General features: G+C 37.0%; 3 protein-coding genes across 3 annotated transcripts; 2 read left to right on the forward strand and 1 right to left on the reverse strand.

Annotated features, from left to right (window-relative positions):
- The first annotated feature begins 1,957 nt into the window (after positions 1-1,957).
- On the forward strand, positions 1,958-5,370 carry LOC107550417 (transmembrane emp24 domain-containing protein 10-like). Its single transcript, XM_016231689.1, has 5 exons — positions 1,958-2,212; positions 2,929-3,049; positions 3,203-3,276; positions 4,329-4,455; positions 4,554-5,370. The coding sequence occupies exons 1-5, from the start codon at positions 2,027-2,029 to the stop codon at positions 4,673-4,675; spliced, it is 630 nt and encodes a 209-aa protein (XP_016087175.1). The 5' UTR covers positions 1,958-2,026; the 3' UTR covers positions 4,676-5,370.
- Positions 5,371-10,925: 5,555 nt separating this feature from the next.
- LOC107550419 (translation initiation factor eIF-2B subunit beta) lies at positions 10,926-17,516 on the forward strand. Its single transcript, XM_016231692.1, has 8 exons — positions 10,926-11,196; positions 12,161-12,281; positions 14,602-14,753; positions 14,840-15,003; positions 16,196-16,291; positions 16,486-16,623; positions 16,734-16,800; positions 17,326-17,516. Exons 1-8 carry the CDS (start codon positions 11,025-11,027, stop codon positions 17,481-17,483), a joined length of 1,068 nt encoding a protein of 355 aa, XP_016087178.1. The 5' UTR covers positions 10,926-11,024; the 3' UTR covers positions 17,484-17,516.
- An 86-nt stretch (positions 17,517-17,602) lies between these two features.
- Positions 17,603-24,924, reverse strand: LOC107550368 (zinc finger CCCH domain-containing protein 14-like). The gene is made up of 15 exons (XM_016231629.1): positions 24,915-24,924; positions 24,704-24,818; positions 24,305-24,345; positions 22,384-22,543; positions 21,977-22,286; positions 21,720-21,886; positions 21,513-21,610; positions 20,028-20,156; positions 19,759-19,939; positions 19,366-19,565; positions 18,990-19,131; positions 18,422-18,558; positions 18,264-18,340; positions 17,913-18,019; positions 17,603-17,816 (listed from the first exon to the last, which is right to left on the reverse strand). Exons 1-15 carry the CDS (start codon positions 24,922-24,924, stop codon positions 17,813-17,815), a joined length of 1,878 nt encoding a protein of 625 aa, XP_016087115.1. The 3' UTR covers positions 17,603-17,812.

Consider the following 24,924-nt stretch of genomic DNA (forward strand, 5'->3'; position numbering starts at 1 on the left):
TGTTGTATTTCCTCAGTGACCAGCACGGATCAGCTCTAGGCATGACGAAGCGATATCGTCCTCTTTTGGAAGGCCAAACAAAGTAGTTTTGCTTTCACAAGGAAACACACAGCGCCTTCACGACATGGCGGCGACAGCAACAACAATACTACAGCGAGAATAAAAGTTACTCCTTCTTTCTTTGCGTGAACATTTGGGCGGCGTTATGCAAATCTTCCCACATCGTGACGTAGACATGTGGGGGCGTGTTAGAACGAGCCGTTTTAGGTAGGCGTGGCTGACTCTTAACTTTTATAAAGAATATCTCTTTGGATTTGAGACTTTAGTCTTTGCAACTTTACAGATCTTCTTTATGCACCAAGAGCTTGTAACACTCCAAAGAGAAAGGAAAACGTGAAATCGCATCATATGACCCCTTTAATGAGGGCACGTTCTAACCAGAATACATGTACTGTGTTTGTCCATATACATCAATTGAATTCATTAATGGGAACGAAATCTAAATTTAAATATTTATGGCTGTTACCTATTAAATAAATAAATACAAAAGTAGTTGCTAATAATGCACAGGTCACAATATCATAACACTTAAAAATAAAATCTTCAGTCACAATAGTGTCACAGTGCATGTTTTCAATGTTGAAATTAGTCTTTTTCCATTAAAAAACACTTAATTTAACATTCAACAACTCACACAGTGAAACCATATATCTGACAGCTACAAGCCACTATACACTCTAAAAAATGCTGGGTTAAATACAACCCAGCGACTGGGTTGTTTTGACACAGCGCTTGGGTTAAATGTTTAATCCAATCTTCTGGGTAGTTTTATTTAACTATGTTTATGTTTAAAAAAATACTATATAGCTTGCTTAAAATAAACCCAAAATATGCTGTAAATTAAAAATCAGACACATAATTAATTACTAGAGGCATCAGCAATAATCAAAAGGTAAACATTTATAAATACCCAATTAAAAAAAAATGTTAGGCCAAGGTAGGCGACTGCCTTGAGCCCCCAAAAGCCAAGGGCCCCCTAAAATAAAGCATGTGATCAGCTTAGAGACAAAAAAGCAGGAAAATCTAACCACTCCCCAAGCCACGCCCTCGGCACTCGTTATTAAAAATATATATACTTTAGCACATTCAAATATATATCTTATAATAATAAATACTACTGTCATGTAAAAATAAAAAGCAGCATTTAATAATCATGATAATATTTAATAATATATAATAAAAGTATTAATATAATTGTTATTATTAAAGGTCCTGCCAAAAGTTTGAAAACATTAATTATTAATGATCTTGCAATAAATCTCTTCTACTCATCAAGGATGAATTTATTTGATCAAAATAAAGTAAAAACAGCAATACTGTGAAATATTTTTTACAATAAAAACGTTTTCTATTTTAATATATTATAACATGTAATTTATTTCTGTGATGCAAAGCTGAATTTTCAGCATCATTACTCCAGTCTTCTGTGTCACGTGATCCTTCAGAAATCATTACAATTTGATTTGATGCTCAAGAAACATTTCTGATTATTATCAATGTTGAAAACAGCTGTGCTGTATTAAAGCATTTATTAAATAGAAATCTTTTGAAACATTTTAAATGTCTACACTCACTTTTCATCGCTTTAATGTATGATGGATGAAATTATTAATTTCTCTCTCTTTTGTAAAATCTTACCACAAATGCTTGAGTGTTATCATTGTTTCCACAAAAATGTTAAGCAGCAAAAACTGCTTTTAACATTGATAATAAATAGTAAATGTTTCTTGAGCAGCAAATCAGCATATAGGAATGATTTCTGAAGGATCATGTGACACTGAAACTTCTCTTTGTAATCAACAACAGAGTTGTGAATGATTGCATAAAACTTCTCGAAAAGTAAAAGAATAAAACATTTTTGTTCACGTGCGCAGGCGCTCTAGACTCACAGAGAATCGCAGAGTCAGTGCGCATGCGCAGTGCGCAGCTCGACCCGGGCCTGCAGTAGTGGAGCGATCAGCTGGTCATGGCGCGGTACCGTGTGCTCTTGCTCTCGCTCTCACTGTCGTTTGTGGTTCAGTCCGTCGTGTCGATCTCATTCTACCTGCCGGTGCGCGGCAGAAAGTGTCTACGGGAGGAGATCCATAAAGACGTGCTCGTTACCGGAGAATACGAGATCATCGAGCAGCCGAACACGAAATCCAACCTGAAGGTGACGTCACGCCACACATCTACCGGATTAACGATTTAAATCTTCGCAAAAACAGTGGTTACAGTTGCAGTCAACAATTAGGCTACTTTACGCTTGATAGGAGACGGGGTTTATAGTTAGCGCTTCTGTGAGTGTACACGCAAGGCCTTATGTTAGTGCTACATGGCGCTTCCTGGTTGGCCGGTGATTTAATGGTTCAGTTTAGTTCGTTTCTAATAACATTCAGCTGGTTAAATAAACCAGATGAGTTGTGTTAAACGACGTTATGCCTTTATTCAGCCACATAACGCGTGCAAAGAATAAATGTGAATGTAGTTTGTATGTTTCCACCCGTATCTCATTCAGTTGTAACACGTCAGTCTTACATTAACACTACAGACAGAGAAAGAGTGCATGGATTATTAACCCAGTGGTTCCCAACCCTGGTCCTGGAGCACCCCAACACTGCACGTTTTGCATGTCTTCTTAATCAAACACACCTGATTCAGATCATCAGCTCATTAGTAGAGACTCCAAGACCTGAAATTGGTGCAAAGGAGACATGCAAAATGTGCAGTGTTGGGGTGCCTCAAGGACCAGGGTTGGGAACCACTGGATTAAGATATAACTAAACATTACTGATCAGTGTTAATTATAATATTTTCGGCCTTCCTTATAATAAACGTGTAATAATCTCTTTGGCTTTTACTGAATATCAAATATTTTGATCCTGTTAGATCACAGACTCCTCCGGACACATCCTCTATGTGAAAGAAGATGCAACCAAAGGCAAGTTTGCCTTCACCACAGAGGACTATGACATGTTTGAGGTGTGCTTCGAGAGCAAGTCACCTATGGGTGAGTGTCTGACACATCTGCAGACTTTTTAATAGCACCTTGGCTGACATATGTTCAGCTTAAAGTGATACTATGATGGGCGATACATACGATTCTGAATCAGCACCGATATGCTCTATGAATTCTGAATTTGTAAATTTTTCTTCCGTTTAGGAACTGGAAGAGTTCCTGACCATCAGATCAACTTGGACATGAAGCACGGTGTTGAGGCCAAAAATTATGAAGAGGTTTGTTTGCGTTGTTTTTTTTCATGCTTAAAAGTTTCTCTCAGTTGCTCAAAAGTTTGCTTTTTTTTTTTTTTTGAAGATGTCTCTTCTGCTCACCAAGGCTTTATTTATTTGATTAAAAATGCACTAAAAATGGTAATATTGTGAAATATTATTACCATTTAAAACAACTCTTTTCTATTTGAATATATTTTAACATGTAATTTATTCCTGTGATGCAAAGCTGAATTTTCAGCATCATTACTCCAGTCTTCAGTGTCACATGATCCTTCAGAAATCATCCTAATAGGCTGACTAATGCTCAAGAAACATTATCATCACTGTTGAACATGTTTGTGCTGCTTAATGTTTTTGTAGAACACATGATACATTTTTTTTCAGGTTTCTTTGATGACTAGAAAGTTCAAAATATATATTTTTTTACAATATTTAAATGTCTTTACTGTCAGTTCTGATTAATTTAATTGCTCAATAAGTGTAGTAATTTCCTTAAAAACAAACCGTACTGACCTCAGACTTTAATACGGTAGCTTATATGTGACCCTGGAGCACAAAAGCAGTCTTAAGTCGCTGGGGTTTATTTATAGCAATAGCCAAAAATACATTGTATGAGTCAAAATTATAGATTTTCTTTTATGCCAAAAATCATTAGCATATTAAGTAAAGATCATGTTCCATGAAGATATTTTGTAAATTTCCTACTGTAAATATATAAAAAAATTAATTATTGATTAGTAATATGCATTGCTAAGAACTTCATTTGGACAACTTTAAAGGCAATTTTCTCAATATTTAGATTTTTTTGCACCCTCAGATTCCAGATTTTCAAATAGTTGTATCTTGGCCAAATGTTGTCCGATCCTAACAAACCATACATCAATGGAACGCTTATGTATTCAGCTTTGAGGAAAAAAAATGGACCCTTAAGACTGGTTTTGTGGTCCAGGGTCACATATTGCATTTGGAGATTATCTTCACCTACTGTTACAGGCAGATTTGTAGCTGTTGGTTTGATCGGTTAGTCAGTCTGAAGTTATTCTGCGTTTGTTCAGATTGCCAAGGTCGAAAAACTGAAGCCCCTGGAAGTAGAACTCCGTCGGTTGGAAGATCTTTCAGAGTCTATTGTCAATGACTTTGCCTACATGAAGAAGAGAGAGGAGGAGATGAGAGATACTAATGGTAAGAACCAACAAAACATACCACTTTAGTTTAATTCCAGCTCCAAGCAGTTAGAAGTGTCAGCAACATGAGCTCTAACGTTCTGACTTGTTTTGCAGAGTCCACTAACACACGCGTGCTGTACTTCAGCATCTTCTCCATGTGCTGTCTGATCGGTCTGGCCACGTGGCAGGTCTTCTACCTGCGCCGCTTCTTCAAGGCCAAGAAGCTCATTGAGTAAACTCTGCCTGAACAATCAGGGACCCAGAACTTCTTCCTGACATCAGAATCTCCGGCCCCTGACATTTTGCTTTGCCTCGGCGATTCATTCCGGTCGCTGCGGGTGGCCTGAAGTTTATCGGGAGTGGATGTGCATCAGGGAATCCTCTGGGAAGCGATTGATGCTTGGCGGCCAAATTGTCTTTCAGTGCGTGTACATTTTTGATACATGCTTGTTCCGTATCATTTGGAAAAATCACCCAGGTTTTCAAAAAAATTTTTTGCTTTATTTTCTTGTATTTATACTAAATGACAGCAGAAGCCCCTATAACTGATAAAAGATATGCTCCTGTGAGAGAAACTTTGTGGTCATTGAATGTGTGTGTGTGTTAATAATTACAGTAATCTGTTCCGCCTATTATTTGGAAAGATGGAATGATTGTTTCTCATGAACAGAGTGATGTGTTTAGCTGTCTATATTATTTCTCTAAAGACTTATGTTTGGTAATGCAAAGCCATTTTATCAAAATGAAGTCCCACTCACTGCAAGGGAAGAGAGAGCGATCGCACACCAGAGCTACACGCTGTCATATATCATTCTGACTTTGAGAAATGTACTAATTTTTAAGCAGTTTTATTTTGTGGGGCAGAATCTCTTTTTAGTTTGCTTATTATGGGAAAGTGTGAGTTCATCTGTGATTAAAATCTTTATTTGTTGATTGTTAGTTTCTCCACAGACTGAATAAATGTCCAATCCAACAGAACTCTTGCAGTGGGCCTGAGGTTAAAGGTGCATAAATGCCATCACTGCTCCATCAATTCTGGGTTGATTTGTTGCAGGATCTACCTGTATTTGACAGATCAAACTAGACGGTCATTTTTCATTTTCTCTTCTTTTCAAATACTTTTATGGAATAGTGGTTACACATGTCCTGGGTTTGGATCAGATTTATTATTATTATTATTTGCTGCCAGTGGTTTAATTTTTTGTTCCAGTGTTCAATCAACTTCAACGGCAATGTTTTTGATTCTAATTAATTTTGGTGAAAGTGGATTTCGGAAATATAATTGGCTTGTCATTCAATAAAGGTTGTTAGTAAAGTATTGTGAGTGTTTGTCAGTTACTAACAAATGAGGTCCGTTACAGCAGCACATGAGTGTTCATGTTTTGAACAAAGACATTAAAATACACCAAATAATAAAATGACTATTAAAAATAATACATTCTACATAATATTCTATATAATAATTATAGTCCAGCATGCTTTATTTAGCCATATAACATTAAAATCATAACAGTGCAATATATGTAAATGTATTTTATTCTTTATATACTGTGTGTGCGTATTTATATACATATAGGGATGCATTAAGCTGATAGTAAATACCTTTACATTGTTACAAATACATAAATTCTGTCAAATAAATTCTGTTCCTTTGAACTTTATATTATCAAAGAATCATGAAAAAAAATGTATCAGCTTCAACAAATATTAAGCAGCAGGACTGTTTTCAACATTGATAATAATAAACGTTTCTTGAGCCTATCAGAATGATTTCTGAAGGATCGTGTGAGACTGAAGACTGGAGGAATGATGCTGAAAATTCAGCTTTGCATCACAGGAATACATTACATTTTACAATATATTACAATAGAAATCAGTTATTTTCAATTGTAATAATATTTCACAACATTACAGTTTTTACTGTATTTTTGATACTCTGAGGGTGAGCAGAAGAGACGACTTCTTTTTGAAACATTAAAAAATCTTACCAACCATGAACTTTAAGTATGATAACAATCAAGAACCAGCATGTTTTCTATAGCCATATATTAAAATGCTAAATAATATACAGTGCATTATGCAACATATTTTAATAGGCTACTTCGTGGGTTTTACATGCAGCAATCTGTTTTGTATAATCTATTGAATAGCATTACAGAAAAGACTTGAGTGAGTGTTGATATGGATGGACGGTTGGTGGGGCTGTTACAACACAGTCCTGATCGCCGATAAATAACAGAAGAAGAGCAGGATTCATGACCCGGAGGAGGTTTCTGTCTGGTTCCGTAAGTGGTCAAGCGTTCAGAATCAGCGCTTTACTGAGACGTTAGAGAAAATGCCCGGCGCGGATAAAGAGACGGATCTGTCCGAGCGAATCGAGTCGTTTCTGTCCGAGCTGAAGCGCTGCGGCAGCGGGGCAGGATCCCTCCGGGGCTCCGCGGAAACTGCCCGAGAAACGACCGCTTTACTCCGCAGAATCACCGCGCAGGCCCGCTGGAGCAACGCCGGTGAGTGAGCGCTCGAGATCGGATCAGAACCCGAGCGCTGTCCGCTGTTCTAAATCAGAACCCGAGCGCTGATCCAGATGCTCAGCCTTGTTTTGCTTGACACACGACTTCAGTTACATCACCTGTGCTGCTTGTGTAGTGCTACATGCGCCTGTGGTTTACAGCAGAGCTTTTCAGTCTTCCATATTTTATATTCCAAACATGATCATCCTCATGTGAGCGACCCCATGCTAACATTTAAATGGCGGTTATATATTTGCTTGTAAAAAGATCTAGCTTATACGTGAAAAAGATCAAATTTGAGCATTTTCACAGTGTGAATGACAGATGAGGTCTATAAAAGCAATGTTGTCCACTAGAGGGGGGCCACTGGATGAGCTTTTCATTCAAATCAATTTGAATGCCTGAATATTTCCTGATTTCCTTTTTGAAGTCAGTGGACTCTTTTGGAACTATCACAGTATTTTTCTAAGTGGTTTCGTCAAACCCTAAATCACATTATCAGTGGAAACTCCAGACCGTTGCCTTTGTAGTAAAATATAATATTTAGAAATTGGGGTGTGCGAAATATATCGTCTGCGATAATATCGTAATTGTTGTTTTAACGATGTGCGATTTGACATTATCGAGTATTTTGCAAAAACTATTCAAAACATCCCTACAGAGCGCACGCATACATTATGTGAAGTCTAGACTAGTGTGTGTGCACATTTAGTGCGCTTTTCTTTCACTGCATTATTCAGTCTATTAAAATGCATTTAGAATGATCACAAATTCAAGACATGGCAGAAAATTTATATATTTATACCACTTCATATAGTTATTCAATTTCACACGAAGAGTGGCGTTTTTCTCCAAAAATTACCATGATTACAAATGTGACATTGAATTCAATAAACAATAAGTTAATTAACAGACTTGGGTTTTAGACACCATATTGTTTGTTTTTGCTCTATTTCGCCAACAAAAATCATTCCGAATACAGCCACAGCGCTGTTTTGTGTCTCTGAGCAACATGACGGTGTTTCGTTCTTGAATTAATCAACCGTTTAAATGATTCGGCTCAATCGCAATGACTCACTTATTAACAGTGATTTGCTGCCACCTACTGGCGGATTTAATTTCAAATTTCGGCTTTTTCTTTCTTTTCTTTTTTTCATGTCTTAAATCATTTCAAATATCAGTATTCAACGTTTTATGTTTAATATATCAAAACATTATTTATGCATTTGTAATTGCAGGTTAAATGCATTCATGTCTTGCATTAAACAAAATACATGTGTGTAAATGTATCTAAATGCCACTTCAGATGCAGCTTCTGTGTTGATTTCATTTGCTTGGTAACAGCCCAAATGTCTTATTATTCTAATTCCCTGATTAAATGTAAGAGCCATATAACATTAAAATCATAACAGTGCAATATATGTAAATGTATTTTATTCTTTATATACTGTGTGTGCGTATTTATATACATATAGGGATGCATTAAGCTGATAGTAAATACCTTTACATTGTTACAAATACATAAATTCTGTCAAATAAATTCTGTTCCTTTGAACTTTATATTATCAAAGAATCATGAAAAAAAATGTATCAGCTTCAACAAATATTAAGCAGCAGGACTGTTTTCAACATTGATAATAATAAACGTTTCTTGAGCCTATCAGAATGATTTCTGAAGGATCGTGTGAGACTGAAGACTGGAGGAATGATGCTGAAAATTCAGCTTTGCATCACAGGAATAAATTACATTTTACAATATATTACAATAGAAATCAGTTATTTTCAATTGTAATAATATTTCACAACATTACAGTTTTTACTGTATTTTTGATACTCTGAGGGTGAGCAGAAGAGACGACTTCTTTTTGAAACATTAAAAAATCTTACCAACCATGAACTTTAAGTATGATAACAATCAAGAACCAGCATGTTTTCTATAGCCATATATTAAAATGCTAAATAATATACAGTGCATTATGCAACATATTTTAATAGGCTACTTCGTGGGTTTTACATGCAGCAATCTGTTTTGTATAATCTATTGAATAGCATTACAGAAAAGACTTGAGTGAGTGTTGATATGGATGGACGGTTGGTGGGGCTGTTACAACACAGTCCTGATCGCCGATAAATAACAGAAGAAGAGCAGGATTCATGACCCGGAGGAGGTTTCTGTCTGGTTCCGTAAGTGGTCAAGCGTTCAGAATCAGCGCTTTACTGAGACGTTAGAGAAAATGCCCGGCGCGGATAAAGAGACGGATCTGTCCGAGCGAATCGAGTCGTTTCTGTCCGAGCTGAAGCGCTGCGGCAGCGGGGCAGGATCCCTCCGGGGCTCCGCGGAAACTGCCCGAGAAACGACCGCTTTACTCCGCAGAATCACCGCGCAGGCCCGCTGGAGCAACGCCGGTGAGTGAGCGCTCGAGATCGGATCAGAACCCGAGCGCTGTCCGCTGTTCTAAATCAGAACCCGAGCGCTGATCCAGATGCTCAGCCTTGTTTTGCTTGACACACGACTTCAGTTACATCACCTGTGCTGCTTGTGTAGTGCTACATGCGCCTGTGGTTTACAGCAGAGCTTTTCAGTCTTCCATATTTTATATTCCAAACATGATCATCCTCATGTGAGCGACCCCATGCTAACATTTAAATGGCGGTTATATATTTGCTTGTAAAAAGATCTAGCTTATACGTGAAAAAGAAATGTTATAAATATGTCCAAAATATTATTCTATTATTTTGCTATTAAGTAACATTGTTTTTTCTACTTACTATAATATTGTACTGTTATATTGTATTGTTTATTTGTTCATTTTACTACATCTTTACTTTAAATATTTATTGTAATAAATTTATTGTAATCAGTCATTTAATTTTTTATTAATTTTTCAACATATTTTTTATAATTCTAATTTAGATTTAAATGTAATTTTTATTTTAATATCATTTTATATGAATTAAATGTATTAATTAAATTGAATATCATTTGTTTTCTAAATTGTTTTAAAATAATTTGAATAAATTTAATATACTTTTCATATTTTGAATACCATATTATTGTATTATTTTAATCAATTTTATTTCTATTAATATTTTGTTTATTTGTTTTTATTATTATTTTAATTATAATTGTAATCTATTTTCATTATTTATTAATGTATTTTAATCTATTTTCTTTGTGTACTTTATATATATATATATATATATATATATATATATCTTATTTCTATTATTTATTTATCTTTACTTTTTTTATCAAAATTTACTCACAGACCCTTTAGCACTTGCTTGCGGCCCCAGTTTGACACCCTCTGGTTTACAGGATCTTGAAGTTTCTGGTGTGTGTGTGTGTGTGTGTGTGTGTGTGTGTGTGTGTGTGTTTCAGGTGCTCTGGGGGAAAATATACGTATCAAAGAATCATGAAAAAAAATGTATCAGCTTCAACAAATATTAAGCAGCAGGACTGTTTTCAACATTGATAATAATAAACGTTTCTTGAGCCTATCAGAATGATTTCTGAAGGATCGTGTGAGACTGAAGACTGGAGGAATGATGCTGAAAATTCAGCTTTGCATCACAGGAATAAATTACATTTTACAATATATTACAATAGAAATCAGTTATTTTCAATTGTAATAATATTTCACAACATTACAGTTTTTACTGTATTTTTGATACTCTGAGGGTGAGCAGAAGAGACGACTTCTTTTTGAAACATTAAAAAATCTTACCAACCATGAACTTTAAGTATGATAACAATCAAGAACCAGCATGTTTTCTATAGCCATATATTAAAATGCTAAATAATATACAGTGCATTATGCAACATATTTTAATAGGCTACTTCGTGGGTTTTACATGCAGCAATCTGTTTTGTATAATCTATTGAATAGCATTACAGAAAAGACTTGAGTGAGTGTTGATATGGATGGACGGTTGGTGGGGCTGTTACAACACAGTCCTGATCGCCGATAAATAACAGAAGAAGAGCAGGATTCATGACCCGGAGGAGGTTTCTGTCTGGTTCCGTAAGTGGTCAAGCGTTCAGAATCAGCGCTTTACTGAGACGTTAGAGAAAATGCCCGGCGCGGATAAAGAGACGGATCTGTCCGAGCGAATCGAGTCGTTTCTGTCCGAGCTGAAGCGCTGCGGCAGCGGGGCAGGATCCCTCCGGGGCTCCGCGGAAACTGCCCGAGAAACGACCGCTTTACTCCGCAGAATCACCGCGCAGGCCCGCTGGAGCAACGCCGGTGAGTGAGCGCTCGAGATCGGATCAGAACCCGAGCGCTGTCCGCTGTTCTAAATCAGAACCCGAGCGCTGATCCAGATGCTCAGCCTTGTTTTGCTTGACACACGACTTCAGTTACATCACCTGTGCTGCTTGTGTAGTGCTACATGCGCCTGTGGTTTACAGCAGAGCTTTTCAGTCTTCCATATTTTATATTCCAAACATGATCATCCTCATGTGAGCGACCCCATGCTAACATTTAAATGGCGGTTATATATTTGCTTGTAAAAAGATCTAGCTTATACGTGAAAAATAAATGTTATAAATATGTCCAAAATATTATTCTATTATTTTGCTATTAAGTAACATTGTTTTTTCTACTTACTATAATACTGTACTGTTATATTGTATTGTTTATTTGTTCATTTTACTACATCTTTACTTTAAATATTTATTGTAATAAATTTATTGTAATCAGTCATTTAATTTTTTATTATTTTTTCAACATATTTTTTATAATTCTAATTTAGATTTAAATGTAATTTTTATTTTAATATCATTTTATATGAATTAAATGTATTAATTAAATTGAATATCATTTGTTTTCTAAATTGTTTTAAAATAATTTGATTAAATTTAATATACTTTTCATATTTTGAATACCATATTATTGTATTATTTTAATCAATTTTATTTCTATTAATATTTTGTTTATTTGTTTTTATTATTATTTTAATTATAATTGTAATCTATTTTCATTATTTATTAATGTATTTTAATCTATTTTCTTTGTGTACTTTATATATATATATATATATATATATATATATATCTTATTTCTATTATTTATTTATCTTTACTTTTTTTATCAAAATTTACTCACAGACCCTTTAGCACTTGCTTGCGGCCCCAGTTTGACACCCTCTGGTTTACAGGATCTTGAAGTTTCTGGTGTGTGTGTGTGTGTGTGTGTGTGTGTTTTTCAGGTGATCTGATGGAAATCATACGGAAGGAAGGCAGGCGGATGACAGCAGCACAGCCGTCTGTGACCACCGTCGGTAACATGGTGCGCAGGGTGCTGAAGATCATTCGAGAAGAATATGCGAGGTGAGACACTCATCCAGGATCCGAATTCGCCCTTATAATTTCATTCCCTCTTCTCTTCCACTAATACATTAAACATAAATGAGTGAATGAAAACTGTATTATCCAAGAAGTTGAAATTTGATATGCATTATTTTTGTCACACAGGCTAACCTGTTCTTTAAATATCACTCAGACAAACGAAGAAACATGGCAGCCGATCAAATTTGAGCATTTTCACAGTGTGAATGACAGATGAGGTCTATAAAAGCAATGTTGTCCACTAGAGGGGGGCCACTGGATGAGCTTTTCATTCAAATCAATTTGAATGCCTGAATATTTCCTGATTTCCTTTTTGAAGTCAGTGGACTCTTTTGGAACTATCACAGTATTTTTCTAAGTGGTTTCGTCAAACCCTAAATCACATTATCAGTGGAAACTCCAGACTGTTGCCTTTGTAGTAAAATATAATATTTAGAAATTGGGGTGTGCGAAATATATCGTCTGCGATAATATCGTAATTGTTGTTTTAACGATGACACCACCACACAGACTATGAAGAATATTCTTCGGCAGGCCTTAAGGTACCAGCACAATAACACACTCCGCAAAATATCGTTTAATTATCGTTATCGATAAAATCCCAGAAAATAGAGAGAATTTTTTGTCAATATCGCACACCCCTATTTAGAAAGATACATGGCGGGTGTATCACCTATTTGGTTATTTGAGCTATTGGTGCTTGGACCCTGATTCTGGCCGATTAATTTTTTATACTAGGTGTCAGGTCTGATTTCGCGGGAAATTACATATTTGTATAATTTGTCCCTGCGTATTTATATTAAAATAGGGTGCCTGCTTGAAGTCACAACAGTTGAACCTTGAACCGAAAAGAGCTCGCAAGCAAAAAGAGAAAGCAACATTAACCATAATAAAACACGAATCAACATATAGTTTGTATAGCATCACGTGCCTGCTTACAAAACAACGTTTATGTTGGTTTACCATCTCTAAATTATTTACTACTTTTGTCTATTTTTCCTAGAAATAGTCTTTCCAAGTTATAATTTCCATCGTTATCTGATATGAATAGCAATGGGTATTTTTTAAGGTCTGAGTAGCCAAACTTCTGTAAAACAACTGATTTCAACAAGTCAAAACAACAGCGCCATATAAGCTACTTACCTGCTTATAAGATGTATGTTTTGGATAGCCATCTTTCTTTCATTATTGGTCGAGTTTTGATGTTGTTAGTGACATTTGCACTGATAAAGCGATCACTTGTAAGCATGAGCCCAGCGCCATCAGCAGAATATCGGAGCCGAAGCACAACTCTCGTAACGGCCAAAACAATGTTCCTCCGCAAATAACGCTCAGTTTCATGCTTCAACCGCTAGAGGGCCTAAAGTTACGCAGTGTAGCTTTAAAGTCCCCCGTAGTCAAATATTGTATCCCTTAAAACTTATCTTGGATCATCAAAATGACATATTTAAATGTTTTTTCTTGTGAAAATAATTTTCTCATGCCTTAAAGGGATAGTTCACCCAAAAATGAAAATTCTGTCATTTACTCACCCACACGTAGTTCCAAACCCGTATAAATTTCTTTGTTCTGCCGAACAGAAAGGGAGATATTTTGAAGAAAGTTTGTAACCAGGATGTTTTGGGGCACCATTGACTTCCATTAGTAGGAGAAAAAAATACTATGGAAGTCAATAGTGCCCCAGAACTGCTCTGTTTCCCACATTCTTCAGAATATCTTCCTTTGTGTTCTGCAGAAGAAACTACTTGAGGGCGAGTAAATGATGACAGAATTTTCATTTTTGGGTGAACTATCCCTTTAAAATAGCTTGAATGTAACTCTACACCCTTGCCTCATTTACTATACGCGGATCTATGAATATGCAAATTAGCTCCGCCTCCACTCAGTCACAGCAGCCAGCGCCTCCTGATCCACTGAACTGTAGTAAACGCAGAACAATGGCATACACGGATAATGACTGATAAAACTATCTTTTTACTAGCGGACAACTACAGTGAATACTGTAACATTCCTTAAAGTTACTTACTTGACGCTGTTGTGTCCTAAAATGCCTTGAAGACTCGAATACAGCGCCCGCGAGCATACATACGCGTGTGAAATGCCTCCGGGCTACTTTTACACTGGGTTATAATGCAAGTTAGCAGTTCTAAACAACATAAAACACTTGATTTTCACTACAGGGGGACTTTAAGGTTTTAATATCAGCGTGCTGGTTTTGGAACATGATAGTGAGTAAATAATGAGATTTTTCATTTTGAGGTGAACTATCTGAATCATCTGGATATCCTGTGTCTCTCCTCAGGTCCAGAGGCAGCACTGAAGAAGCGGATCAGCAGGAGTCTCTGCACAAGCTGCTGACGTCTGGAGGATCCAGCGAGGACAACTTCAGACAGCACTTCGCTCATCTCAAAGCCAACGTCATTGAAGCCATCAACGAACTGCTGACAGAACTGGGTGAGAATCCATAGACGCCAGCTCATCAGAAAGCTTTTGCATTTTTTAAAATATTCTTGTAACGCTAAATATCCTGTTATTTTTAGAGGGCACCACAGACAACATCTCCATGCAGGCGCTGGAACACATCCACTCCAACGAGGTCATCATGACCATCGGCCGCTCCAGAACAGTGGAAGCTTTCCTGAAAGACGCAGCGCGGAAACGCAAATTTCACGTCATGGTTGCAGAGTGTGCACCCTTCTGTCAAGTGAGTAAATATTTGCATCCATTGCATTTTACTAAAGCGGCTCTTGAAAACACTTCTTTCTCAACACTAGCAAATAGTAGAACGGATAGCCAAGAGTTAAGGCTGATTTATACTTCTGCGTCGGACCTACGCCGTAGCCTTTACGCCGTAGGCTATGCGTCAGTTTTCATTTATACTTCTGTGTCGATGTCCACGTCAATGTGCAATACACATGCAAACAGCTAGTCAGCAGTGTCCACGGGCATGTTGCTGGTGTAACCCGCAGTACCACGGCAAAAGCCGAAGAAGAAGCGACTCGTCGGAGAAGCATTATAGCCGTGACGGCGGCAAATAAATATTAAATCATTATTTAAAACTACAAAAAGGAGACAACAACGGAACAGGAGATGATGGCATTCTTTCAATCTGCACAAGGACTTGTACCACGGCAGATCAACATTGTTTGTTGCGGACAACTACTGATGTATAATGCTATGTAGTATAATAAATGATAAGACACTTGGTCTTTGCTTTGTTTTATTTTATATAAGAAGGTGTAACATTAAAATATATTAAAGTGCACATAAACACACAAAACTCAAGTACATATGGAGGGTAGTTGTTCTTGCAGACCAATCACAGCGCTTGCGGTCCGCGTAGAATTGACGCGCTGTTAGATTTTTGGAGAGGTGCACGTCAGGCTACGGCGTATGGGTGTGCGTCTATGCGTAAGCTACGGCGTAGGTCTGACGCAGAAGTATAAATCAGCCTTTAATAACACTGTCATGTTTAACCATGTAATAACACAAAATCATGTTTACCCATTGTGTAATATTATTAAACATTAAATAATAATGTATTAATAATAACATTAGATGATTATAATTGTTAATATGCAAGTTAATAATGATAAATTAAAATGCCCATTTAATTATTCATAATTAATATTTAAAATTATACTGTAATAAAATTTATCCTTTTTTATATCATTATTAATGAACAGTTTTTACTATTTAATTTTTATAAATTTAAATAGAAATAATTATTTAGATAATACTATTTAATTTTTATTTTATTTATATTACTATTTATATAAAAAGTTTTAAGAGTTTAACTTCATATTGGTCTTTGTCAAGCAAGTGTATTTAGTGCTGTTGTAAATTGAGGTCCTTCAAAGTAACTTGACTAAACTATAACTTTTTTTGTCCTTTAGGGGCATGAAATGGCCACAAGTCTTTCCAAAGAGGACATCGAGACAACAGTCATCCCAGACGCGGCCATTTTCGCTGTAATGTCAAGAGTCAATAAGGTGAAACAAAGGATTGATGTGTGACGCATCACTGGAAGAATCCAGATAGATTAACTATCCAAAAATCACACAACTAGAAATGTTTTATGATTTAAAACATCAGTCGTTTCATGTTAGTCAAAGACTCGAGTTTCTTTATGAACTATCTTGAAGGGGAAAAATACCTGACTGAATCACTTGCATGTGTTGTTCAGGTGATCATCGGCACACAGACGGTCCTGGCTAACGGGGGTCTGCGGGCGGTTAACGGCACACACACACTGGCTCTGGCTGCCAAACATCATTCGACTCCCCTCATCGTCTGCGCTCCCATGTTCAAGCTCTCGCCGCAGGTATCCGACACCCCCGTACAATCACACTTACACGATTTAGTAAAATTGACGTCAGTAGATAAGATCTTGTAAATGCTGCTTTTGAGGTTTAACTTGCATCTTTGTTATAGTTTCCTAATGAGGAGGACACATTTCATAAATTTGTTTCACCACATGAAGTGCTTCCCTTTACTGAAGGTAATGTCATTCAGCAATTTACAACTTTACACTTATACAATTTAAAGTTAAAAAACACAAGAAATAACACACTCGAAACAGAAATTGTCAACAAAAAATTTTGAAAACACAACAACAAACAGATTTGGAAATTTAGCATTGCATCACTTGCTCACCAATGGATCCTCAGCAGTGAATGGGTGCCGTCAGAATAAGAGTCCGAACAGCTGATAAAAACGTCACAATCTACACCACTCCAGTCCATCAGTTAATTTCTTGTAAAAAATTCTCATCTTAAAGATGGATTTGTTTCTTACAAACCTCCAAATTTTCACTTCACATGATGTTAATCGATTCTCTCATTCTGACGGCACCCATTCAAATCTGTTCTGATGAAGAAACAAACTCATCTACATTGTTTATGGACAGTCAGTGTAAATCTGCTTTACAAGAACTAGTTTTACTTTTCTTTTGTATCAGTAGTCAAGTCGTTCTGTTAAGATGGTGAGCAACATTTGTCATGAAATTTCTGTTTTCTGCTTCCAGGTGAGATCTTGTCTAAGGTCAATGCTCACTGTCCGGTATTCGACTACGTTCCTCCAGAACTCATCACTCTGTTCATCTCAAACATCGGTGGAAACGCTCCGTCGTACATTTACCGTTTGATGAGTGAACTTTACCACCCTGAAGATCATGAACTCTAGACTGGGAAATAAAGAATCGCATGTTTGTCTCACACTTTGGCTTTCAAAACTGCTGGGATTGTGAATCGAGTGAATATTTAAGCTACTGATTCATATTTTCAGAGTCAAGACAACATTCGTGTGTGTATTGTTGACATTTAATACACCAAATATATATTCTGTAAACAGCTTACAGAAACTTGCAATTTATAAAACTCATAATTTGTTTTAAAAAGAAGTCAAAAAACTTAAAAGCACAATAAAAATGATCAGAATGACAGAAGAGACAAAGCTCAACATGAACTGTAGAAACGCCGCAGCTCAGCCGTGATCATTCACTTGAGTGTTTCTCAACTGTGGGAAAAGAAACAGACAATTGCTCTTTACCCAAGTTTGATTCACAGGTACATTTCAAAGGCTTCGCTGCAGTCGCCTGAGAGTTTGTGCTACCTGTTCTGCGTTTTGGTCCATTTCAGAGCACTTCTGGGCGGCACTGCCACAGCTGGATGGTAGAAAGTACAGCCCGCTCGCTTACACTGCGCCGCAAATCTACACGGCTGCATACAACAAACAAACGAGGCACTTGAAGCATATGAACAAATTTATTTAGCAACAAAAAAAAGTTAAAATGCATAAAAATATAGAGATTAGGTTCATAAAACCAACATTTGGAATAACATGCACAATAAGAGCAGTAGCATGAGAGGATTTTATGTTGACATTTCAAAGTTGTTGACATTTTTCAACTTAATAAATCATAAAGAAATCCCTCAAAGTGAAACAGGCTGATGTAATACTCACTTTAGGGTGGTAGAACGGACAGTCCAGCTTTTTACACTCTGGGAAGAAATGGCACACGCTGCTGGCTGGAGCTGGGTCTGCAGGGTCAGAGGTCACAGGTCAAATGTCAGCAGCCATTTATAACACATTATAATGTATTTCATCTTCGTCTTACACACCAGCTCTTGTCGGGTTGCTGCTGAGTTTGCGGCTGACGTGTGTGAATGGACAGTCCGCTTTGGTGCACTTGGCATCAAACTTACAGTTTGGATGAATGAACAGACACTTGTTGCCAAATTTACAGTTGGGAAATATTCTGCAACAGAACCAAAAACAACAAATTTACATAATATGCATCACTATGTACGACATGTCTCAAATGATTAATTACGCATTTCCAGCACCACCGATAATATCAGGAGGGGAAAAAAAACTAAAAAGTTCTAAGTTAACGAAAAAAAAGAAAAACAGAGTAAAATAATAATAAAACGGACTAGTCAGTTGTTGACAAAAAAGGAAAAATAAAATAAAATCAAGTAGAAAAATAAAAAAAAACGTCGTAAGTTACGAAAAGGAAAAATAAATAATTAGAATAGAAAAGAAAAAGTTAGGATAGATAAATAATAAAATGAATATAAATAATAAAAGTAAAAATACTAGTTGGTTGACTAGTCCACCATGCTGAGAGTTACGTGGGGTTTATAATGTGAGTTTGTTCAGTCATGAGGGGTTAATATATGTTCTCACTTGCACTGTGTGTTGGGGTGATGGTACAGACACTCGTCTCCACTCTTGCACGCAGGCCAAAACCTGCAGCGTTCTGGAAGTTTCTGTCGTTTAGCCTGAACCGGCTCTACATCCATGTCCTCCACCTCATTTAACTCTCTATCTGCAGGAGAAAGACAGACTGAGGGTGAGCAGAGAAATAAATTGAGGAATGTTGACTACAACAAATGATGAGTCACATGACTACAATTACAAGACTGGACCGGGTTTAGTACAAAATAAGCTGGCATAACATCCATTACCATTACCATTTTATAGAAAATAACTGTATTGTTATATATACTGTTGTCGTGGTACAAGTTACAAGATCTCTAAAACATGAGTATGTTCGTCTTACTGCCAGTGTTTAGAAAGTCAGTGCCGAGTCTGAGGTGGACGGCAGGTTTGGGTCCATTATTTTCTGGAAAGTCAGGGGTCGTATTGAACTCGTCCTCAGGTTCAATCTCCTGATCTGTGCGGCTTGCTAACGGACTGGGAACTCCATCTAATGTCACGATGAACTTTGGACTCGCTGCTTCCACAAGCTCCCCTCTCTCTCTGCAGAGGAACAGAAGGAGATGCGAGCATGACACACTGAAGACTGGAGTAATGATGCTGAAAATTCAGCACTGCATCAATTTTTTTTTTTTAAATTGTACTGATCCCAATCTTTTTAATGATAGTGTATATTCAAATATATTCTAGATGGTCAGTTGCTTTACATGTTTGTGTGTTTAGTCAAAGGTCTGGCGACATGAGACTACTGAGCTTCACAGAGTGTGACTGAATGACTTCCATAGTACAACTAAGATGGACTTTACTGTCAGAGGTCAAAGTTAGGTCATATCCCTCACGGTATTCACTGAGCTGCTCTCGAGTGTCCTCTTCTGGAAGATCCAACTGCAGACGAGATGCTAAAGCTATGGATTGTGCTGCAAAACACACAAAAAAAATAAATTTGTAGTTTGATTTCTTGTTCCTTCTGTCAACACAGTATTTCTTTAAGCAACAGACACTCACTATTGTGCAGTGTGTCCTGAGGCGTGAGAGCGTGCAGGTGCTCCTGGACCAACCGGATTGCAGCATTATTCATCTCGTCACTCGCTGAACGTGTCCGTGGTGCCACAGGAACCGTCTGCCGCTGGGGAACTGGACAAGAGAATACAGAACCAGGGTTATTATCATTAACTAAAACTGCTACTATTAGAAGGATTTCTGTTAATTGAAATAAAGCTGAAATAAAATAAAATAGACATATTTAACTGAAATACGTTTAGGCTGAAGCACTAAAATGACTAGCAGTAAATATATCAAAACTAATAATAAAACTGAAATAAAATTAAACTACACCTAAACAGTAATATTTAAAAAAAAATAATAATGACAAAAGCACAAAATTACTAAAAATTTGGGGAAAAAAATAAAATAAAAGCCAATTCAAAATATTAAGAAAAAGACAACAGTATATAAAAACAATACTAAAATATCATTTTCACAGACAGATTAACTAACATTTTCATGTCAATAGGTCACATTACAATTCGATATTTAATAACGACAGAGTCCCACACATGATATGCAGAAAACAATACTGTGGCCACCAATTTGTACCTTCGTTTTAGTTAAATCATGGATATGAATTAAGAATTCATTTCCACAACTTCATACATTCCCTCAATACTTATCTGTATTCTTCATGTTTTAATTGAGGGTGTTTACATTTTTACATTTGTCTCCAAGGTTTTGATCCAGTTTGTTAATTGTTTTAATTTTGTTCTAATACCTCTGTACAAAACTTTGGTTGCAACTTCTGTTGTTTTGAAATGTGCTTTATAAATTAATAAACTAAACTCATTTTTCTTTTAGTATCACTGAGATACTATTATAGTTTCTATTGATATTTTGAATGTTTTTTTTTTTAAGTTTAAAGTTTTCGTTTTGTTGCTGTGTTTGTCATTTTTAGTAGTTTGTTTTATTTTATAAATGTATTTTTATATAGTTTTTATTCATTTTTATTTCAGTTTTAGTTATTTTAGTACATCAAGTTAAAATAAACTATTAAATCAAAATGAACCAATTAAACTACTAAATTAAAATGAGAAATGTTGCCTTGGCAACTAGCTGAAATATAAAGTTTTATGCATTTTATTTCAGTTAATGTTGATTTTATTTCAAGTAACAATTATTTTTTTAATAGTTTTAATTATAGTTTTGGTTTTAGTTAACTATAATAACCCTGCGTTGTACTAATTCATTCTCTCATTCTCTTAATTAAATAAAAAATAATTATTACTTCTTGGCCACAATTTACTAAAAAGAAGAAACAAATGGCTACAATTGAATTAAAACGAGGGAACAAATTCTTCATTCATGGGAACTAATTCTTTATTCATGGCCACAATATATATTTTTTTTCCACATGTCATGTGTGGGGCTCCGTAAATAACTGCACTGTGTTAAACAAATTGTTATTATTAAGTATAATATTAAATGCATATGGTGAACCTGTGTATGTAGTGGTCTTGTTGATGGATTTCTGAGCTTCTGAGATCGCTTTGAGGATCAGATTTTTGTTGGCTTGTTTGGCTGGTGGGAGGGAAGGCCTGCGAAACAAAAACAAAACACCAAACTATTTCTGGGAGGAGTAAACAATCAATTATTAATAAGCATATTTTAAAAATATATTTTCCACCATTTCCCAGAGGAACGTACTTGCGCTCAGGTTTCAATGGCAGAGACACTTTGCTGGCAATACCGTAGTCCTCCTCATCTTCATCCTCCTCCTCATTCAGATCATCACTCTCCTGTCCGCGTTCATGACCTCTGTGAACCCGAACCACCGAACTGGCTACGGGAGCCTTTCGTTTCCGGGACAATTCCTGCCAGAAGGGTGACATTCAATGAGGTGATGAGCTACAGCATCAGCGCAGGACTGAACTGATGCTTTCACTGAATCGAAATTCACTCACCCTGCTGCTCTCCGCTGAGCTCCTGTAGCCCCGGCCATGGCTGGAACCTGACCTTTCCTGACCTCTTGTGACGTCTGAGGACCTGTAAGCGTCCGCAGTCCGTCTGGAAGACTCCAGCGCTGGCCGTGGCCTGTCCGCAGTTGAGCGGCTGTATAAAGCCTGAGAGGTCAAGCTCTGCTCCATGGGGTCGTAGGCAATGAGATCATCATCCAGATCAGGCTTGATGTCAATCACAGCTTCTGCCGACGCCTCCATCAGCGGTTTGACAGCAGATGTGAGTCTGGAGGGTCTTTCAGAAGAGCCTCTCCTGCTAGATAAAACAAAAACTGGTGAGCTTGTAATAATCAGTATTTGCGATTAAGCCAAAGTCACAGTGATTCGCTGATCCACTCATGGGAATTAAATACCTGGTGCGGTTCTCGTGGGCAGAGCTTGAGACACGCCCCTCCAGCTTATCAGAACGTGAGCTGGAAATGGCGAGAGCACGAGGCTCCGCCGCCCTCCTGTTGTTTTCTGCTGGGATGCTGGTCTCAGAGTGTGGATCGGATGGATGGAGTGATGTGGGCTCTGCAAAACAAATACAAATATTGGTAAACTAACTTAAAGGGGTCATATGATGTTGCTAAACAGAACATTATTTTGTTTATTTGGTGTAATGAAATGTGTTTATGCGGTTTAAGGTTAAAAAAACATTATTTTCCACATACTGTACATTATTGTTTCTCCTCTATGCCCCGCCTTTCTGAAACGCGTTGATTTTTACAAAGCTCATCGGTCTGAAAAGCGAGGTGTGCTGTGATTGGCCAGCTATCCAGTGCGTTGTGATTGGCCGAATTCCTCAAGCGTGTGACGGAAATGTTACGCCCCTTACCATATTGTGATGCCTTGTCCGGGCCAGAGCGACGAGACTAAAACCCATTACAAACGAGGCATTTGTTGCATACAGTGGGGACATAATTACGGATTCTAATGACTTATATGGTCTTTTTATGCATTGCATTGCGCCACGTAAACATGAAACCATGTCTGCATTTGTGATCGAAGAAACGACAAACTACAAACGCTACTCTACACTGCTCAAAAACCGTCAGTGGCAAATTCTTTAAATATAAAAAACGCACTTGCAGTCTGTGAGTCAGAACAGCTGGCATTGTAGTCTACTCTCCCAGGATCAGGAAACAGTCCTCCATAAAATGTGCTGCACACATCTGAATATTTGGGTTGAACTGTTCTGGAACAGTGTTGTAAATACAACTTAACCACTTATTTCTAGTTGTGTCCTCTTTTGGAAGGCCAAACAAAGTAGTTTCGCTTTCACAACGAAACACAGCGTCACACACGGCGGGCTAGAGTGAGCGGAGGCCGGCTTGTGTGAGCGGTGGCGGGCGGCCTTGCGGCAACCACATGTGACGGCCCCGGGCTGGACTCCGCTTCGTCCACGGTGAAAGCCGATCCGGCGATACACAGCGCGAAGTTGATGTATTTCCTCAGCGACCAGCACGGATCAGCTCCAGGCATGACGAAGCGGATATCGTCCTCTTTTGGAAGGCCAAACAAAGTAGTTTCGCTTTCACAACGAAACACACAGCGCCTTCACGACATGCGGTGGCAACAACAATACTACAGTGAGAATAAAAGTTATAAGCCTAACTAATAAAAGCCTTCTTTCTTGGCGTGAACATTTGGGTGGCGTTATGCAAATCTTCCCACATCGTGACGTAGACATGTGGGGGCGTGTTAGAATGAGCCGTTTTAGGTAGGCGTGGTTGACTCTTAACTTTTATAAAGAATATCTCTTTGGATTTGAGACTTTAGTCTTTGCAACTTTACAGATCTTCTTTATGCACCAAGAGCTTGTAACACTCCAAAGAGAAAGGAAAAATTTAAATCGCATCATATGACCCCTTTAACCAACCAACCAAAATAAGTTTAAGTTCAGACACTAAAAGTAACGGAAAATCTACAAAAACTAAAACTGAAATAAAAATGAAAGAAACATACATAAACTAATAAAAATGACTGAAGCACACAACAAAATGACAATAAATTATAGAAATAAATGCGAATTCAAAAATGCTAATATTACGTAAATAAATATAAAAATAACACAGATACACACGGAATAACTAACATTTTCAAGTCAATAGGTCACAATATTAATTCAATGTTTAAATACTAGACTGAGTTATGCTATTATTAATTGTATTATTTCATGCAAAAAAGTTAAAGTAAAACCATGCACTATAGCAGTAGTTCCCAAACTTTTTCTGCCGGGCCCCCCTTTTGTAGAGAAAAATATTTCAACATGATCTCCAATATGAAACATACCAGTTGCAACCGATCGTAGCTTCTCCAGAACACCATGTAGCCTACAACACACACAAACAGCATTTACTTCATTATTTTTTACTTTCTCTGCACAAACGTTTTCAACATTGATAACAATAAGAAACATTTCTTAAGCAGCAAATCAGCACATTAGAATGATTTCTGAAGGATCATGTGACACTGAAGACTGGAGTAATGATGCTGAAAATTCAGCTTTAATAAATAGGAATAAATTACATTCCAAAACATATTAGAATACAAAAGTCATTTTAAATTGTAACAATATTTCACAATATTACCGTTTTTCCTGTATTTTTTTATTTATTTTTTATAAATGCAGCATTGGTGAGCAGAAGAGACTCAAAACATCACAATGTAAATAGGGAGACTTTCACCTACCATACAGTGAACTTAATGGTATTGCTGCCTAGAAACAAGGACAGGTCGTCTGCCATCTGCTTTGGGTTCTTCTTATTGGCCACCATGACCATGATGTAATCCGGAAGCTCCTCATCTGACAGAAACACATGGTAACATATTTAATCTGATCTGAACAAGGTCAGTCAACCATCACATTAATGCAGAATTGTTTAATAGAGATCCTGTTTACCATACAACAT

This window comes from Sinocyclocheilus grahami, unplaced genomic scaffold (genome assembly GCF_001515645.1).
Source record: "Sinocyclocheilus grahami isolate Dianchi unplaced genomic scaffold, SAMN03320097.WGS_v1.1 scaffold397.1, whole genome shotgun sequence".
NCBI classification, from domain to species: Eukaryota; Metazoa; Chordata; class Actinopteri; order Cypriniformes; family Cyprinidae; genus Sinocyclocheilus; species Sinocyclocheilus grahami.